The following is a 20315-nucleotide window of genomic DNA, read 5'->3' as shown; positions in this document are numbered from 1 at the left end:
CCCACGAGGACAGGCTGTGGGATGGAGGTTGCCATAGTTACCTGGGGCTCCTTTCCAAGGCCCTGCTGCTCTCTGGCTTCCTGGACAGAGCTTTCCACAAGCTGGTCTTACACATTTCATCAGAGATGTTCACCATGGACAGGTCGGCCCTGCACACACACACACACACACACACACACACACACACACACACACACACACACAGGGACTCTTTAGGGAATTGAACTCCATCAGTTTGAGGACATCTCACTGACTTCAGCTTTAACTGACACTGACTGTGTTCCCAGGTTATTGTTGTTCTGTGGTTCATGGATGTGTTCCTCAGAGTCCTGCAGCATGCACTGGACACACACACACACACACACACAATTTATTGTTGGAATCAGAGCCCAGGACTGGTGTGAAAATAAAATATCAATAACTGCATTAAAATAAACTAATGTAAACAGATGTAAACGGGTGTAAACGGATGCAAACTAATGTAAACAAATGTAAACTAATGTAAATGAATGTAAACTAATGTAAACAAATGTAAACTAATGTAGATGAGTGCAAACCAATGCAAACTAATGTAAACTAATGTAATATAATGTAAACTAATGCAAGTGAATGTAAACCAATGTAAACCAATGGAAAGTAATGTAGACTAATGTAAACAAATGTAAACTGATGTTAACTAATGCAAATTAATGCAAACTAATGTAAACCAATATGAGCGTATGTGAACCAATGTAAACTAATGCAAAGTAATGTAAACTAGATCTACAAACGCAAACAACATGTAAATAAACAACAAATCTACAATTCTGAGAAATCTACATGAATTCATATTGTTTTCATACAGTATATCAGTGATGTGTTGACGTGAGGAACGCCTCACATGCACTCTAACCACATCAGAGCAAAGTTCCTCATATTTTCTAACATCAAGTCAACAGAAGATGGTCCACAGGACGCCGGGTGTCCCGAACCAGCAGAAGGATCCTCCAGAAGGATCTTCCAGAAGAATCTTCCAGAAGGATCTTCTCAGGGTTCGTACCTCCTTCTTCGTGTCGTCCTCCTTCTTCTTCCTGCTCTCAGGCATCAGGTCGTCCAGCCAGCTCAGCTCCCTCTTGGTGAAGTAGAAATCCAGAAGCTTCCTGATGAAAACCAGAGCCAGAACCTGCAGCAGAACACAACCCAACAGAAGTGAAGGAGCAGAGCACCAAAAGACCAAAACCCAAGGTGCATTTCTCCTGAGCTCAGGGACCGTCCTGCTCGGCTTCACCAGGAGCCGAGTCAACATTAAATACAGCTCCACAAAGAACTCATTTCATCAGAGACAATGTGATGATGTGATTTTCATCATATCTGTTCGTATCCAGTGCAGTAAAAGTAACCTGTCACTTCAAGAAGTTCACTTCAAAGTCTGACCTCCAGGGGTCGGTCTGGGGTCAGAGCCCGGGTTTACCATCATGGGGAAGACGACGGCGGCGGCGGAGGCCTTGATGACCCAGAGCAGGATGAGGCAGGTGAGCTGCACCACCGTGAAGACGTGGACCTTCCAGAGCGGGACGTAGCGCAGGTAGATCAGGTCCGGCTGGTGCTTGGCCGGCATCCCGAACAGCTTGATGCGATCAAACAGCTGCAGGGAGCGGGAAGCACGGAATAGAAGCGGGAAGTAGGAAAAAGGAGGTAGAAAGCAGGAAGCAGGAAATGGGAAGTAGGAAGTAGGAAATCAGGAAACAGGAAGAAAGAAACCGAAAACAGGAAGAAACAGGAAGTAAGAAGCAGGAAACAGGAAGCAGGAAATGGGATCAAGCGGGAAGTAGGAAACAGGAAGTAGAAAGCAGGAAGCAGGAAATGGGAAGTAGGAAGTAGGAAAACAGGAAGTAAGAAGCAGGAAACAGGAAGTATGAAATAAAGAAACAGGAAGTAGGAAATCAGGAAACAGGAAGCAGGAAATTGGATCAAACAGGAAGTAGGAAACGGGAAGTAAGAAGCAGGAAGCAGGAAACGGCATCAGACAGCTGGAGATGAAAGCTTCCTGAGTATTCTGGGATGATGGTCTCATGTCTTCCATGGTTCCAGACCTGGATTCCTCTCAGCGACGACACGCCCATGTAGAGGAAGACCCCGTACAGGACGGGCATCGGGATGAGCTGCACACAAACACAAGAACAGCGTCGCCGCATCACACCTCCAAACACAGCACAGCACATCACAGCACATCACAGCACATCACAGCACATCACATCACATCACAACACAACACATCACAACACATCACAACACATCACATCACATCACAGCACAACACATCACATCACATCACATCACATCACATCACATCACATCACAACACAACACATCACATTACATTACATTACATTTAGTCATTGATCAGACGCTTTTATCCAAAGCGACTTACAATTATTCAAACACCGACGGACGCAGCCATCAGGAGCAATGAGGGGTTAAGTGTCTTGCTCAAGGACACTACAGCATGCTAGCAGGAGGAGCCTGGGATCCAACCAGCAACCTTTAGATTACTAGACGACCAGCTCTACCGTCTGAGCTACCGTCCCATCACATCACATCACAACACAACACAACACAACACATCACATCACATCACATCACAACACAACACAACACATCACATCACATCACATCACAGCACAACACATCACATCACATCACATCACATCACATCACATCACAACACATCACAACACATCACAACACAACACATCACATCACAACACATCACATCACATCACATCACATCACATCACAACACATCACATCACAACACATCACAACACATCACATCACATCACAGCACAGCACAACACATCACAACACAACACAACACATCACAACACAACACATCACAACACAACACAACACATCACAACACATCACATCACAACACATCACATCACAACACATCACAACACATCACATCACAACACATCACAACACAACACATCACAACACAACACATCACAACACAACACATCACAACACATCACATCACAACACATCACAACACATCACATCACAACACATCACATCACAACACATCACAACACAACACATCACAACACAACACATCACATCACAACACATCACATCACAACACATCACAGCACAGCACAGCACATCACATCACAGCACATCACAGCACATCACATCACATCACAACACATCACAACACATCACATCACATCACAACACAACACAACACATCACAACACATCACATCACATCACATCACAACACATCACAACACATCACAACACATCACAACACATCACATCACATCACAACACATCACATCACATCACAACACATCACAACACATCACATCACAACACAACACAACAATCCCACCTCCTCAGGGCCACAACTTACAGCTCTTGATTTTAACATGTTGTACAAGTGGAGCAGCAGCAGTTTAGTTCAAGCTCTCTCAAATACTGCAGATATTGGTTGAATTTGCATGAATTATTGCGATCGCACAATCGTGACTTCCCGGAGGAACTGGTCGTCAGCAGGTTGTATTGGAAAAATAACCTGAAGCTGATTTCAACTGAATCCGAAAAACAACAACAAACAGGAAGTCCGTTCATCGCTATGGAGTCAGATCCCGCAGTGAAAAGCTCCGTCCTTCTGTGGTAAGCCCCGCCCCTCGTCAGCGGAGGGATTCCGCATCCGATGGAGGCTCCAGGATGCGTTCAAAACTCTTTTAACTGGAAAAGTATTAGTCGGACACTACGGACAAAAGCCGCTGTTGCTAAGCAACTGCTACATGACGTTGTTACCACATTTAACTCTGGAGTTATATATTTGTTCAGTTTTATGTTTCCGTGTTCACCATTAATAAATTATTATATATATATATATATAAATATATACAGTATATACAAAAAATATACAAATAAGGTCAAAGACACCGGTTGTACAACAGCCACATCCAGCTGACGATGGGTTTTTGGATTCAGTGTAAAAGCGGCGTGAGATCTACAGCTCCACCTTGAGGACGGAGGTCATGAAGACGGAGCAGCCCATCAGGGTGAAGATGAGCAGGCCGGTGACCCTCTGCTCGCGGACCCCCAGGAAGGAGGGCTGCTGGCCGGGCGCGGCGCACTGCGACTCCACCTTCAGGCTGTGCACGTGGGAGATGGAGAGCACGGTGGCCGCCACGAACCACGGCAGCCCCATCAGGGAGCACACGGCCAGCATGAGCGCCACCACCAGGAGGTCCAGGTGGTAGCCACAGCCCTTCTGCAGGGGGCAGGGAGCAGAGGTCAGGGGTCAGGGGTTCATAAAATCAGAGTAAATCTTCGTGTTGAAACAAATTACTTTTAAATCCTGAATTTAAGAACTGAGAACCTGTTTCCACAAGTTCTAATTGGTTCTTTAGGGTTCTGAAGGGTTCCTAGAGTTCTTGTTGGTTCTTTATAGTTCTGAGGGTTCTAAGAGTTTGTTTAGGTTCTTTAAAGTTATTTAGTTATTATCAAATGTTTAGAGTTCTTATTGTACAGAGCTCTTTGGAATACTGAAGGTTCTTAGATTTCTAATTGGTTCTTTTGAGTTATTTAGAGTGATCAAGAGTTCTTTTTAGTACTGGGGGTTCTTACAGTTGTTATTGGTTCTATAGAGTTCTGAAGCGTTCCTCAAATTGTTATTGGTTCAGGGTTCTAAGGAGTTCTTATTGGTTCTTTAGAGTTCTGAAGGGTTCTTGGGAGTTCTAATTGGTTCTTTAGGGTTCTGAAGGGTTCCTAGAGTTCTTGTTGGTTCTTTATAGTTCTGAGGGTTCTAAGAGTTTGTTTAGGTTCTTTAAAGTTATTTAGTTATTATCAAATGTTTAGAGTTCTTATTGATTCTATAGAGTTCCAAAGGGTTCTTTATGGTTCTTAGAGTTCTTATTGGTTCTTTAGGGTTCTGAGATTTCTTATTGGTTCTTTAGGGTTACTGAAGGATTCTAAGGAGTTTGTATTGGTTCTTTAGAGTTATGAAGGGTTCTTGGAGTTGTTATTGGTTCTTTAGGGCTCCAAAAGGTTCTCTCGGGTTCTTAGAGTTCTTATTGGTTCTTTAGGGTTCTGAAGGGTTGTTAGAGTTCTTATTGGTTCAAAAGAGTTCCAAAGGGTTCTTTTGAAATTCTTAGAGTTCTTATTGGTTCTATAGAGTTCCGAAGGGTCCTTAATGGTTCTTAGAGTTCTTATTGGTTCTTTAGGGTTCTGAAGGTTTGTTCACGTTCTTATTGGTTATTTAGGGTTCTGAAAGATTCTTAGGAGTTTGTATTGGTTCTCGAGTTCTGAAGGATTCTTATAAATCTTATTGGTTTTTAGAGATCTGAAGGGTTGTTCGAGTTCATATTGGTTCTCTAGGATTCCGAAGGGTTTTTAGAGTTTAATGGGTTCTCAAGATTCAAGATTTTTATTTGTCACATACATATACATACTTCCATACATATATGCAGTGAAATGTAATGCATGGAGTTTTGAAGGGTTCTTCGAGTTTTTATTGGTTCTTTAGAGTTCCGAAGGGTTGTGAGAGTTCTTATTGGTTCCCTAGGGTTCTGAAGAGTTCTTGGGAGTTCTCAAGGGTTCTTTAGAGTTCTGAAGGGTTCTGTAGGGTTGTGAGAGTTCAATATTGGGTCTAAAAAGTTCAAAATCGTTCTTTCGAAATCGTAGGGTTGTTAATGGTTCTTTAGGGTTCTTAAAATTTCTTATTGATTCTTTAGGGTTCTGAAGGGTTGTTATAGTTCATACTGGTTCTTCAGAGTTCTGAAGGGTTGTTAGGGTTCTTATTGGTTCTAAAGAGAGAGAAGGGTTCTTTCAAAATGTTTTAGTTCTTCTTGATTCAATAGAGGTAGGTTATGGTTCTCAGAGGTCATATTGGTTCTTTAGGGTTCTGAGAGTGCTTATTAGTTCTTTAGGGTTATTGAAGGATTCTAAGGAGTTTGTATTGGTTCTTAAGAGTTCTGAAGGGTTCTTAGAGTTCTTATTGGTTCTTTAGAGTTCCGAAGGGTCCTTAGAGTTCTTATTGGTTCTTTAGGGTTCTGAAGGGTTCTTCACATTCTTATTGGTTATTTTGGGTTCTGAAAGATTCTTAGGAGTTTGTGTTGGTTCTCTAGAGTTCTGAAGGGTTATTAGAAATTGTATTGGTTCTTTAGAGTTCTGAAGGGCTGTTAGAGTTCTTATTGGTTCTAAAGAGTTCCGAAGGGTTCTTTCGAGTTGTTATTGGTTCTATCGAGTTCTGAAGGGTTCTTAGAATTTCCATTGGTTCTTTAGGGTTCTTATTAGTTATTATTGGTTATTTAGAGTTCCGAAGGGTTATTAAGAGTTCTTTGGAGTACTCAAGGCTTCCTAGAGTTCTTATTGGTTCTTTAGCTTTCAGAAGGGTTCTTAGAGGTTTTAATGGCAGATGAAGGGTTATTTCGAGTTCTTTGGAGTACTGAAGGGTTCTTAGAGTTATTATTGGTTCTCTAGGACTCTGAAGTGTTCTTAGAGTTCTGTAGGGTTCTTGGAGTTTCATTGGTTCTATAGAGTTCTGAAGGGTTCTTATTAGTTCTTTAAAGTTCTGAAGGGTTCCTAGAGTTCTTATTGGTTCTTTAAAGTTATTTAGAGTTATTAGGGGTTATTTGGAGTAATAAGTGGTTCTTAGAGTTCTTATTGGTTCTATAGCGTTCTAAAGGGTTCTTATTGGTTCTTTAACATTCTTATCAGTTCTTTAGAGTGCAGTGCACCCTGTCTCTTTAGAGTTCTGAAACTGTTCTTTAGGGTTCTGAGGAATTCTCATCGGTTCTATAGGATTCATAGGAGTTCTTATCGGTTCCTTAGAGTTCTTATTGGATCTTAAGGGTTCTTAAGGGACCTTGAGCTTGTTCTCCTTGCGGTTGATGATGACGGCGGTGATCTGCTGGTCCATGAAGATCAGGATGGTGCACAGCAGCGCCGGCACTGCAGCGGCGAGCAGCGTCCACCAGGGGTTGGATCCCAGAGGGGAGATAAACCAGCCGCGGGTCTGGGAGGTGGGCTGGGGAACCAGGACAGAACAGGGTCAGCGGTTCTGTTCCCTGGAGCCAGGCACTAGCGCTGTGGGGGGCGGGTTCTATTCCCAGTACCTGGAAGTGGTCGGGGACGCTGAGCTTCGGGGACCGGACCCCAACCAGGTAGTCCAGCGTCACCATGGCGACGATGGTCAGGAAGACGGCGAAGTCACTGATGGTGGAACGGACCTGGACCACAGACAGCAGTGAGACCCTGAGGCACCTGTCTCACTGTCTCCATGTTTTCATGTCTCTCTCTCAACCTGTCTGTCAACCTAACTGTCTCTCTCTACCGTCTTTCTCTACCTGTCTCTCTCTCTCGATTTGTCTCTCAACATCCTTTTCTACCTGTCTCTCTCTCTCTCTCTACCTGTCTCTATACCTGTCTCTCTCTCTACTTCTCTCTATGTCCTTGTCTACCTGTCTCTCTCCGTGTCTCTCTATCTCACTGACTCCTTCTCCCTCAATCTACCTGTCTCTCTCCCTCACTCTCTCTCCCTGTCTCTCTCTTTCCCTCACTCAACCTGTCTGTCTCTATACTTGTCCCTTTCTCCCTACCTGTCTCTCTCTCGCTCTCTACATGTGTCTCTTTCTCTCCCTGTCTCTCTCTCTATCTCCCTGACTATATCTCCCCAATCTACCTGTCTGTCTCTATACCTGTCTGTCTCTCTCTCACACTGACTCCCTCTCCCTCACTCTACCTCTCTCTGACTTTCTCTCCCTGTCTCTCTCTCTCTCTTTCTCTCTCTCTCTCTCTTTCTCTCCCCCCCTCACTCTCCCCGTCTGTCTCTATACATATCCCTCTCTCTCCCTGTCTCCCTCTCTCTCACCCTGATTCTCTCCCTGTCTCTCTCTCTCCCTCACTCCGCCTACCTTGGTGGGGAAGTAGCGCATGGTCTTGAAGTTCTTGAGGAAGGAGGAGAGGAGGAAGGTGAGGAAGAAGAGGATGACGGACCAGAGGAGGACGTCGGGGATGAAGGGTCCGTGGGGGCCGCAGGATGGGCCCTCCAGCAGGCCCCCCAGCCCCCTGCAGGCCTAGGGAGGGACACACATCTCCATAAATACATACATACAACTCAAGACCCATTGCAATGCTATCTTTTTACAGGGGCTGAATAATCAGAGCAAAGAGAGGAATGACCTCTGACCTCTGACCTGCAAACATTGCTCCACATGCACTTTGTCTATGCATCATGCAAAACTGAATGTCATTAACCTCAGTGTTAGCTTCAGTGTTAGCTTCATTGTTAGCTTTACATAGAGAGCTGACACTTAGCCGTGTCAGCTCTCTTACCCTGATGTCCAGCTGGCTCCAGGCAATGCTGTCTGAGCTGTTCCCCATCTGCTGGACTGTAGGACTGACGTTAGCTGGAGGAGAACACTGGCACCTGGAGAGAGGAAGGGCCGGTTCAGGGTCCAGTACAACCAGTCTGTTGCTGGGGACACTCCCAATACAACCAGTCTGTTGCCGGGTGAAACACCCAGTACAACCAGTCTGCTACTGGGGACACGCCCAGTACAACTCCAACAATCCAACAATCCCACATATGTCTGTATGGGGCATCTAGGAGACAATCTAGGGTCTAGGAGACAGTCTAGGATCTTGTACCTGTGGAAGGTGAGGTTATCCAGGTGCTGGTTCCTGTCGATGGGGTAGTGCACCCCGAGGTGAAGCAGCTTCTCCAGGGCTTCGTAGATGAAGATGATGCAGATGAGAGCAGCGAAGGCCTCCTCCGTGAAGCGGGTGATGTAACGGACCAGGGAGCTGGCGTCCGTGGCAACCAGAACCAGGCAGAGCATGGCGGTCCACAGCCCGATGCTGGTCCTCAGGGACAGGTAGGACAGACCGTAGGAACTGGAACCCAGGAGGAGAAGGGGTCACCATGGGGACTCTGTCTCACTGTCTGTCTGCCTGTCTTTCTGCCTTTCTGTCAGTCTGTCCATCTGTCTGTCTGCCTACCTGTCTGGCTGCCTACCTACCTGCCTGTCTGTCTGTCTGCCAACCTGTCTGTCTGTCCATCTGTCTGTCTGCCTACCTGTCTGGCTGCCTACCTACCTGCCTGTCTGTCTGTCTGTCTGGATCAGGATTTGGATTATTTTCATTTCAAACAATATGAGAAAGACAAATTAATATAATGAGCGACAGGAAAAAGTTAAACAAGTTCAAGTAATCATTGTTGGATTCATTGATTTAGTTTTATTTGACTACTTAGGTCCACAACAGAGTCCAGGTCTTGGATCTGCATCCTGGACCCTAGACCCTGTGGTCTGGTCATGTGGTCTGTCAAACCCTAACAGGGGGTAAGGACCTCTGTTCCTCAATAAAAGGACCGGAGCAGAGCGATCCACGTCGCCCCGCTGACGCTCTGATTCTCTGACCGCTGACAGTCACCATGGTAACACAGCCCTCCCTCCTGCTGGCCCTGCTGGGCCTGGCTGGCCTGGTCCTTTCCGGCACCACGCCACCCACCAACGTCCTGGCCCAGATGAAGCAGATGGAGGCCACTATGGAGGAGCTGAAGGTGGAGAGGCAAGGTAAGGGTCTCTGGGTGGTTCCAGGGAGTCCTCCAGGTGCTGGCTCCTGGGTAAGGGAAGGATCTCATCGGATCAGCAGAACCGTGTTCCAGGGCTGGGGTTACTAGTGCTCAAGGTTTCCATTGAGAATCAGATTCAGAGACTGATGCTTCCGCCTGTCCATGATGATAGTATCTTACTATGTATATGTGTATGTGTATGTGTCTGTATATGTACAGTATGTGACGAATAAACCTCTTGAATCTTACTACTACTACCACCTTGTTACTGCGACTGCCAGGTTAAGATTGCTTTTCCAAACACTCAAGTAGTTACTCCTGCTCCACTGGGGTTGTGACTGGTTTCCCTGGTTCTTCCAGCTCTGAGCCAGAGGCTGCAGGCACTTGAACAGGAGCTGCTGTCTCAGAAAGGTGAGCCACTTCACTCCTACTGCACTAGACTACTCTACTGATACTAACACCTTCACCAGGACAGGCAAAGCTTAACGCACCTCGATGGATTCCATAACGTCACCAAAACCAATTCACATCAAGTGGTTCCAGTAATAGGAAAATAACTGGAGGGGACGGTAGCTCAGGAGGTAGAGCTGGTCGTCTAGTAATCTAATGGTTGCTGGTTCGATCCCAGGCTCCTCCTGCTAGCATGCTGTAGTGTCCTTGACACTTAACCCCTCATTGCTCCTGATGGCTGCGTCCGTCGGTGTTTGAATAATTGTAAGTCGCTTTGGATAAAAGCGTCTGCTAAATGACGAAATGTAATGTAATGTAATGTAAATGTAACTACTTCTACTACTCACAATAACATCACCTGTCTGTTCATGAGTATCATGACATGGAGTAACCTGTATGACGAGATGCAGGGTTGGAAAGTAACAAGGTAGAACTACTCCAAGTACTCCATGTATTTCACATGCTAAAAATACTCCTAGTAATCCAAGTACACAGTACAGTAAACGGCTTCTTCTCACGCAGAGAAACCCAAAGTGGCCTTCACCGCCTCACTGGGAGGGAATGGTCTGCAGAAGACTCTTCAGGGGAACAGGGATCTGGTCTACACGGAAGTCCTGACCAACGTGGGCGGGGCCTACGACAGACAGACGGGTAGGATCAAACGCATCAATACAACATTCCCCCTCCTGGTGGGTCATGAGGCACTGTCTCAGTGAGGCCCATGGGTCTATAGTTTGAGACTCCTTTTATTTTGGGCTGATGAAGGAATTGTTCTTTCACAAGGTATTCAGTTGTGTTGGCCTTCCTGTTTCTGTCTGCTAAATCAACAAAATGTCTTCCACTTTTCTCCACCTGTCAGGTGAGTTCAAGGCTCCAGTCCGTGGAGTCTACTACATCCGCTTCACTCTAGAAGCGTTCAGATGGTGTAAGTCAATCTAGATCTGAGTTATTGATCACATTCTACCAACGCCCCCCCGCCCTCCTTCTTCCCCCAGGTGAGTTCAAGGCTCCAGTCCGTGGAGTCTACTACATCCGCTTCACCGCCAACGGGCCCACCGACTTCCCCCTGAGCGCCGTGCTCTACAAGAACAATCAGGAGATCCAGCTCATCGTGCACGAGCAGCCCTCCGGTGAGGGCAGCGACACGGCCTCCAACGGCGCCGCCCTGCTGCTGGAGGAGGGCGACACACTAAAGCTGGTCCTGTGGCAAAACACCCAGATCTGGGACAACAGCAACCACCACAGCACCTTCAGCGGCTTCCTGCTCTTCCCAGTGTAAGGACCCCTCTCATTAGCATTGAGGCTAAAAACCATCTCAGTTACTCCCATCGGGTCATCAGTTCTTCAGACCCATCAAGTCATCAGTTAGTCAGTCCCATCAGATCATCAATTAGTCCCATCGGGTCATCAGTAAGACCCATCAGGTCATCAGTTAGTCCCATCAGGTCATCAGTTTGTCCCATCAGACCATCAGCTCGTCCCATCTGACCATCAGTTAGTCCCATCAGGTCATCAGTTAGTCCCATCAGCCCACCAGTAAATCCCATCAGAACACCAGTTAGTTCCACCAGGTCATCAGTTAGTCAAATCAGACCATCAGTCAGACCCATCAGACCACAGTTAGTCCCATCAGGTCATCAGTTAGTCCCATCAGACCATCAGTTAGTCCCATCTGACCATCAGTTAGTCCCATCTGACCATCAGTTAGTCCCATCAGGTCATCAGTTAGTCCCATCACATCATCAGTAAGACCCATCAGGTCATCAGTTAGTCCCATCAGGTCATCAGTTTGTCCCATCAGACCATCAGCTCGTCCCATCTGACCATCAGTTAGTCCCATCAGGTCATCAGTTAGTCCCATCAGACCACCAGTAAATCCCATCAGAACACCAGTTAGTTCCACCAGGTCATCAGTTAGTCAAATCAGACCATCAGTCAGACCCATCAGACCATCAGTTAGTCCCATCACGTCATCGGTTAGTCCCATCAGACTACCAGTAAATCCCATCAGAACACCAGTTAGTCCCATCAGGTCAGTTAGTCCCATCAGACCATCAGTTAAGTCCTATCAGATCATCTCATTTTGTGTTCTTATGCTCATAAAGGCCAAAGGATGATGGGGAGGTGGTCGCAGTAGACCCGGCCGTGGAGCTGCAGAAGCTCCAGGCCTCCATGGGTCAGCTCCAGGCTGACAACCAGGGTAAAGCTCCACTTCCAGCACTAGTAGCAGAATGCTGTTCCAGGACCAGGGTTGATTGATCCATCTGTGTGTGTGTTGAAACAGCCATGAAGGAGAGGCTGGAGGTCACAGAGAAGGATCTGAAGGCTCGTACAGGTCAGTCTCCTTCCTGCATCCTTGTATGAACTTCAGGAAACATCTCAAAGATACAAAGTGTTGGATCTTCAATTTGGTCGTTAAACCTCTAGTATCCATTTTTGGCAGACGTCCCAAAGGTTGCCTTTACTGCATCTCTTGGTGGTAACGGACTGAAGAAGACCACGTCTGGCAACGTGAAGCTGCACTACAGAGAAGTTCTCACAAACGTGGGCGGGGCCTACAATTCAGCGACAGGTGCACACTTCTGTGTTGAGATGCATATCCACATGCCTGCAGGGTGATGCTGTCCTACTGCCCTGATGCAACTGGGCGGCACTAGGATTGGACTGATTCTAATGCCATGTTCAATCCATCTAATGAATCTAACTTTATATTGATTATAAATGGACTATCAGACACTTCCTGCCTCAGTTGCTTTTACTTGGTTTCCTGTTAGGCCCTGAGGCAGTAGCTACTCTAGAAGCGTTCAGATGGTGTAAGTTGATCTAGATCTGAGTTATTGATCACATTCTACCAACGCCCCCCCGCCCTCCTTCTTCCCCCAGGTGAGTTCAAGGCTCCAGTCCGTGGAGTCTACTACATCCGCTTCACCGCCAACGGGCCCACCGACTTCCCCCTGAGCGCCGTGCTCTACAAGAACAATCAGGAGATCCAGCTCATCGTGCACGAGCAGCCCTCCGGTGAGGGCAGCGACACGGCCTCCAACGGCGCCGCCCTGCTGCTGGAGGAGGGCGACACACTGTCCATGCAGCTCTGGCACAACACCCAGATCTGGGACAACAGCAACCACCACAGCACCTTCAGTGGCTTCCTGCTCTTCCCAGTGTAAAGCAGCCAGCCTGTTAGCACGCCTGTTAACACGCCTGTTAGCATGCTGCTGTCCAGGACATCTCTGTGTATTACAGAACTGGACTCAGAGAAAACAGCATTTTGCGCAGAACAACAATTTTGATCTGGTGAAACAGAAGCCAGCACTGGGGCGCCGTGGGGGCCTGAAGGGAAGGGAAGGGGTTCACATCCTGAGCTGTGGACACTTAATAAAACCAGATTCAACTGAAGATTGTGTTTGGTTATTCACAGATAGACGGTTTGTACTGAGGATACTACAATACCGATACAACTATACTACGATACTGAAATCTGACCGAATATAAAAACAGCATGAACATAAAAGATACCCTGCCCACAGTGGAGCTGTGAGAACAATGGTCAATCTGATTTTCCTCAAAGCCTGTTGAGCGGAGACAGTCTGCCCTCAAAAATATTATTTAAATATTCTAGTGCAATGGTTCTCAACATGGGGTCCCAGAACCCCCAGGGGTCCTTCCAGAGGTTCCCCAGCAAAACAATCACAAGTTGAACTTTATTATTTCACCGTTATTTCATTTAGAGGACGTCAGCGGGGTTAGGGAACGTCCAGTAGCGACGGTTTGGTTCCTAGTTCCACTGGAATCTCTGACAGATCATGAAAACAGCAGAAAGAAATGAGATCTGGAAGGAAGATGAGTTCACAACGTCAACTTCTCCAAGTGCAGCCGAAGAACGGAGCAGGAAGTCAACATGTGGCCATTTTTCTTGAAATGCGTTCACCACCGGAGGCAGAATCTCCAACACAACTTGATAAGCGCTGAAGCCGCAGATGTAGCAACGAAACAGATGGAGGATGAATAAGAATCGTTCTCACTGCACTTTCCAAACGTATATTACTCATCAAGGTGCGGATGTTCTGCTTTTATGATATGATAAAGAACAGAGGGAGCCCCACGTGGATCATATAGAAATGATGATATACAGTATTTCAAACCTATTTCACAATTTCTCAATTTTTATTGAAAACATAACAAATACCAATATCTGGGTGTATCAAGTGACCCAACCTGGGGTCGGGAACCCCAGGTTGACCAGCAGTCTGCGGTGTTTGCTGTGAAGTCTCCTTTAGTCACCATTATAAAATCACTACAATTCAGCAACCACTTTGTCATTCTTGGCAACCACCAGCTGGTGCCTGGTTGCCCTCGTCAGTGGTTCCTGGGCAGTGTTTGTGGTCAGTGGTTCCTGGTCATTGTTCCTGGTCAGTGGTTCTTGGTCATTGTTCCTGGTCAGTGGTTCCTGGTCAGGGATTCCTGGTCAGTGTTTGTGGTCAGTGGTTCCTGGTCAGTGGTTCCTGGTCAGTGGCTCCTAGTCAGTGTTCCTTGTCAGTGTTCCTGCTCAGTGTTTCAAGGTCAGTGGTTGTTGTCTGGAGCAAAGTGACGTAACAGCGACACAAAATTGTTTTAAAGAAACGATTCCAAAACAAAACACTTCAATCCCAAAGGATCCAAATCCCTAATCCCCAGACAAACTGCTGAGGTGGGCCAAGCCGTGGTGCCAGGACCCGCAGGGGCAAGCGAACTGGCACAGTAGTAGGTTGGTTAACAGAGCTCAGTGGGTTCAGCAAGGCACTAGCAGGGTTGGGGGTTCTACTGCCTAGGACAAGGTACTAGCAGGGTTGGGGGTTCTACTCCCTGGAGCAGGTTAGATAGCAGGATTGGGGGCTCTACTACATGGAACAAGGCACTAGCAGAGTGGGGGTTCTACTTCTAGAGCAAGGCACCAGCAGGGCTGGGGGTTCTACTCCAAAGGGCAAGGCACTAGCACTAGCAGGGTTGGGGGTTCTACTCCCTAGGGCAAGGTACTAGCAGGGTTGGGGGCTCTACTCCATGGATCAAGACACTAGCAGAGTGGGGATTCTACTTCTAGAGCAAGGCACCAGCAGGGTTGGGGGTTCTACTCCGAAGGGCAAGGCACTAGCAGTAGCAGGGTTGGGGGTTCTACTCCCTCGGGCAAGGTACTAGCAGGGTTGGGGGTTCTACTCCCTAGGGCAAGGTACTAGCAGGGTTGGGGGTTCTATTCCCTGGAGCAGGTGATAGCAGGGTTGGGGGCTCTACTCCATGGAACAAGGCACGAGCAGGGTGGGGGTTCTACTTCTAGAGCAGGCACCAGCAGGGTTGGGGGTTCTACTCCAAAGGGCAAGGCACTAGCACTAGCAGGGTTGGGGGTTCTACTCCCTAGAGCAAGGCCCTAGCAGGGTTGGGGGTTCTACTCCCGAGAGCAAGGCCCTAGCAGGGTTGGGGGTTCTACTCCGAAGGGCAAGGCACTAGCACTAGCAGGGTTGGGGGTTCTACTCCCTAGAGCAAGGCCCTAGCAGGGTTGGGGGTTCCATTCCCTTCACTGACCTGCAGAAATCAAACAGGATCTTCTCGAACACCAGGACTGGGCCGGTGCTCCCCAGGATGGTGAGCGGTTGACCTGCAAACATGGAGTAAGCCACGCCTGTTAGCGACGCCCCGAACAGAGACTCTATGGCACTCTGTGAGAGGGAGGAAGAGGAGGAAGAAGAGGAAGAGAGATCAACATCACAGATTGGATCTTTAATATCGCACCAAGTTCCAACGATAGTTTAAATATCAAATGAGATGTGACAGCGCTCGTGAGTGGACAGTTTTACTGATTCCATCTCAGTGTTTCAGTGTTCAACTCGGCCCCCGGGGGGCGACGGAGGTCCTTACGATGTTCCCCTTGGTGGCCTCGCCCAGCAGCCCTCCGAAGGTGATTACGGGCGACATGCAGGCGCAGTAGAGGAAGAGCACGGAGGCCAAGCACTGCAGACTGAGGGCATCCCGGATGTCACTCCACAGGAAGGGGGCCTTCCGGCGGACATCTTGGATCAGGCCACCAAACAATCTGGGATGGAGAGAAAGACGGACAGGCAGACAGAAAGGCAGACAGGCAGACAGACAGACAGGCAGACAGGCAGACAAGCAGAAAGGCGCACAGGCAGACAGGCAGACAGACATACAGTGTTGGAGTACAGTTTTCCGATACTTCTAATAAAATCAGTGGAATGTTTCCTCATCGTTCATAAGATCAAGTAGAAACACTGTTGTGAGCAAAGATGTGGTGAAAAGCAGTGGTGTGAGCCAGCAGGTGTGAGCCAGCAGGTGTGAGCCAGCAGGGGGCCTCAGTGAGAGGCCAGCGGAGACACACTGATGTGTGTGTGTGTGGGGGGGGGGACTGACCTCCCGGTCCGCTGCAGCTCCGGACCAGTGTGGAGCTCCGCCTCCTTGATGATCTCACCACCGTGGGTGGAGCCATTGGGGAGCGCCGCCATCTTCCTCTTCTCCTGCAGAGAAGAGGAAGATGCAGCAAGAAAAGTACTTTTGATCGAATCTCTTTGGATCCTTGAAGCCTCCACCCGGGCCGGGGCGGCGGTCCCTCCTACCTGGGAGGGGATGTTCTTGGGGGGCTGGATGCGGATGGTGGGGTCCCACTCCCCTGGAGGAAGGACCGTCACCTGGTCCAGGAACTCATCGATCCCGGACAGGAGGTCCGTCCGGTCCTTGGCCTTGTAGGCCACATCGTGAAACACCTGCCGAGAAAAGTGGAGTAGAAGAAGCATTCTATTGACCTGTCCTGACTAACGAGGGGACTTTTGCAGCCACAGCACACGAGGAACCGCTCCAGCTCTAGACAGTGCCTTGCTCAAGGGCATCTGCAGGAGATGTCTTTTAGTGTGGGAGGAAACCCACGTGGACATGGGGATAACATGCAAACTCCACCCTCCACCATAATCATAATGAGAGAGATACAGTGAAATATCAAGATGGAGGCCAAGCGGAGTACAGGGTTGATCATACGTTCTCTAAACGGTGTCAAGTTTGGGGATATTTGGATATTTCTGAAAACTCAGTTTTCCACTTCCTGTTTCTGAAAAAGGTCTGTAAAACTTGACGTCCAACGCCACAGAAGAACATGAGGAGCAGGCAGCGCGTTGAGCTTCATCAGACAACACCGTACAGAGGGAGACCTTAACCCCCCAGTGGAGATGTGGAGAACTACCTACTGGAGGTTTCTTGGAAGCTCTGACTGGTCCACACCAACAAAAAGGAAATAAAGTTCTGAAAAGCCTCCACCCTGGAAGGCGTTGTTTCCCGTTCCAGAACCACCGCCTTGATGTGGACGAGCTCAACACGCAGAGAAAATATGATGTTTTTAGAAATGTCCCTAAAATGTGTTTGAACTTCCTGCTGATCTGATCCTGGCTCAGAATCTGACATTTGAACAATGTTTTTATATTTTTGTCTTGTTTGTATTTTCATGTGTTTTTTGTCCATATCTTCCCTGGAGGTCCTCACCTCGTCTGTCATCAGCGTGGAGATGGAGCGTCCGATCTGGCGGTACTGAGCTCCCTTCCCAAACGGACCCAGCAACAGGAAGAGGAACCTGCCAGACAGGAAGTAGTATTGACATACAGTGTGTGTGTGTGTTGCCTTGTGGGGACCTCTGTGTCTGTATGTGTTACCTTTTGGGGACCGGGACCTCAGTGTGTGTTACCTTGTGAGAACTGGGACCTCAGTAAGTTGTGGGGACCAGGACATCAGTGTGTGTTACCTTTTGAGGACTGGGACCTCAGTAAGTGTGTTGCCTTGTGGGGACTGGGAGCTCAGTAAGTGCGTTACCTTGTGGGGACTGGGACCCCAGCAAGTGTGTTACCTTGTGGGGACCGGGACGTCAGTGTGTGTTACCTTGTGGGGACTGGGAGTTCAGTAGGTGTGTTACCTTGTGGGGACTGGGACCCCAGCAAGTGTGTTACCTTGTAGGGACCGGGACGTCAGTGTGTGTTACCTTGTGGGGACTGGGAGTTCAGTAGGTGTGTTTCCTTGTTGGGACCGGGACCTCAGTAAGTGTGTTACCTTGTGGGGACTGGGACCTCAGCAAGTGTGCTACCTTGTGGGGACCAGGACCTTAGTGTGTGTTACCTTGTGGGGACCAGGACCTCAGTGTGTGTTACCTTGTGAGGACTGGGTCCACAGTGTGTGTGTGTGTGTGTGTGGTATGGTATGGGTATCTCAGTGTGTGTGTTTTAGTTTGTGGGGACCTCAGTGTGTGTTACCTTGTGGGAACTGGGACCTCAGTGTGTGTGGTACAGATGGGTATCTCAGTGTGTGTATGTGTGACCTTGTTGGGACCTCAGTGTGTGTATGTGTTACCTTGTGGGGACATAAGCATGTTTGTGTGTTACCTGGTGGGGACTGGGACCTCCGTGAGGCCAGTCAGCAGTACTGCAGGCGACAGTCTGATGAAGGCGATGATCGGTCGCTGCAGGAAATCGACTTCTCCGACCAGAACATTGGAAGCTTCAGCTCCTGGAGGGATTTTCCTCATGAAGTTCATATCCACCTGAGTGCACGCACACACATGTGCACACACACACACACGTGCACGCGTGCACACACACACGCAGAGCATCAAATTAGAAACAGTGATATATTCATAACCCAGACTCAACCCAAAAAGTTATTTATTCTGATTTTTTGTGAAAATGAATTACAAAAAAAATTGTCTAGTTGTAGATCTCAGTAGTTTAGTTGTAGATCTCAGTAGTTGGGTTCTAGATCTCAGATTCAAGATTCAAGAGGTTTATTTGTCACATACATATACATGCTTTCATACATATACATACTTTCATACATATACATACTTTCATACATATATGCAGTGAAATGTCAATGCAACGCACCCGGTGTTTACACACAATATGTTCTAAACTGAACACAGTAGAAACCTAATTACTACCTAACAAACTAAGTGAAACTAACCGATTCCTAAAATGTAATGCAGTTAGTAAATAGAATAATATAAAATAAAATAAAATAAGGCTCAAAAAGGTTATACTGAGAGGGGGTACAAAACAGAAATAAAGGGAATATACTTATGTATATTGGATAGGCTATTTGTATGTACAGATATGTGCAGTAAAGTGCATGTGAATAAAGTGAGGTAGTGTGTGGAGGTATACAGTACAGTATACAACAGTACGGCGCAGCAATACAGCGCAGTATTCAGTAACCCAGTGCAGTGATACACTATGCAACATACAGTACAGTAAGGTAGTGTGACTGACTCAGTACTTTTTTTACAGTTTCTACATCAAAACATAAGAACTGCTGACCTCAGCAGTTCTTATGTTTTGATGTAGAAACTCTGTCTCAGTCTCTGTTCTCGCTGTGTGGCTTTGGAGGCTCTTGCTCCACCACAGCAGCTGGGGCAGTCTGTTGTGGTGGTGGTGGTGAGGATCCTTCATGATGCTGAATTTCTTCAAATGCCTGAGGTGGTCAAGGCGCTGCCTCGTCTTTGTCACCAGAGACGTGGAATTGAAGCAATGGCGGTGTGATCTGGTTTCCCGAAAGCAGGGAGCGAGACGGTCTTGTATCCGTCCTTGTAAGGAGTGTAACAACGGTCCAGAGTTCTGTCTCCCCTGGTGGCACACGTCATGTGTTGGTGGAAATCAGGCAGAACTTTCTTAAGGTTCAACCTGTTAAAGTCCCCAGTCACCACCACAGCCGCGTCGGGATGTTTGTTTTGAAATCCACACAACACATCGTACAGGTCCCACAGAGCTGTGTCGGTGTTCGCGGTGGGATATAAACGGCTGTGATGATGACCGTGCTGAATTCCTGGGGGAGACAAAATGGACGCCATGAGATGGTCAGCTGTTCCAGGTTGGGCGAGCAGGAGCGGGGGAAGACTTGGTGTTGTTGTAGTTACACCAGCGGCTGTTTACCATGAGGCAGACGCCTCCACCCTTGGATTTCCCCGACTCCCCCGATCTGTCGGCGCGGAACACGCAGAAGGACTCGGCTGGACGGGTGGCTTCATCCGGCACCAACGGGTTCAGCCGTGTCTCCGTCAGGCAGAGGGCGCAGCAGTTCCTCTTGTCTCGTTGGAATTGAATCCTCGCTCGAAGTTCATCCTTCTTGTTCTCCAGAGACTGAACGTTGTAAGAAGGAAGCTTGGCAGAGGTGGACGCTAAGGTTGCGTCCTCATTCTGACCCGAACGCCGCCTGGTTTACCACGGCGCTTCCTCCGTGGGCTCGTGGAACAGCGGCTCCATTTTTGTTGTTGTTGTTTG

At 47.8% G+C, this 20315-nt stretch overlaps 2 protein-coding genes across 2 annotated transcripts in view; one reads left to right on the top strand and one right to left on the bottom strand.

The window, feature by feature from the left end:
* Positions 1-20315, bottom strand: part of LOC307234140 (sodium bicarbonate cotransporter 3-like) — a 34401-nt gene that overhangs the window by 1763 nt on the left and 12323 nt on the right. The window contains exons 8-24 of the mRNA XM_080005738.1: positions 18426-18583; positions 17539-17626; positions 16626-16772; positions 16423-16526; positions 15913-16087; positions 15580-15713; positions 8652-8897; positions 8337-8430; positions 7916-8077; positions 7118-7231; positions 6868-7029; positions 4021-4272; positions 2073-2141; positions 1451-1624; positions 1040-1162; positions 277-341; positions 42-149 (exon numbers count right to left, since the gene is read on the bottom strand). Of these exons, the coding sequence (XP_079861864.1) occupies positions 42-149; positions 277-341; positions 1040-1162; positions 1451-1624; positions 2073-2141; positions 4021-4272; positions 6868-7029; positions 7118-7231; positions 7916-8077; positions 8337-8430; positions 8652-8897; positions 15580-15713; positions 15913-16087; positions 16423-16526; positions 16626-16772; positions 17539-17626; positions 18426-18583 (2375 nt within the window). The remainder of the gene's footprint in view (positions 1-41; positions 150-276; positions 342-1039; positions 1163-1450; positions 1625-2072; positions 2142-4020; positions 4273-6867; positions 7030-7117; positions 7232-7915; positions 8078-8336; positions 8431-8651; positions 8898-15579; positions 15714-15912; positions 16088-16422; positions 16527-16625; positions 16773-17538; positions 17627-18425; positions 18584-20315) is intronic.
* On the top strand, positions 9436-13193 carry LOC307233846 (complement C1q tumor necrosis factor-related protein 4-like; the record flags this gene model as incomplete). Its single annotated transcript, XM_080005282.1, has 8 exons — positions 9436-9577; positions 9937-9987; positions 10549-10677; positions 11022-11301; positions 12132-12226; positions 12311-12361; positions 12470-12598; positions 12910-13193. 8 exons carry the CDS (start codon positions 9436-9438, stop codon positions 13191-13193), a joined length of 1161 nt encoding a protein of 386 aa, XP_079861408.1.

Source organism: Zeus faber, assembly GCF_960531495.2.
Source record: "Zeus faber genome assembly, chromosome: 8".
Lineage (NCBI taxonomy): Eukaryota > Metazoa > Chordata > Actinopteri > Zeiformes > Zeidae > Zeus > Zeus faber.
The sequence above is the reverse complement of the archived record's forward strand: the minus strand, read 5'-3'. Positions and strand labels throughout refer to the sequence as shown.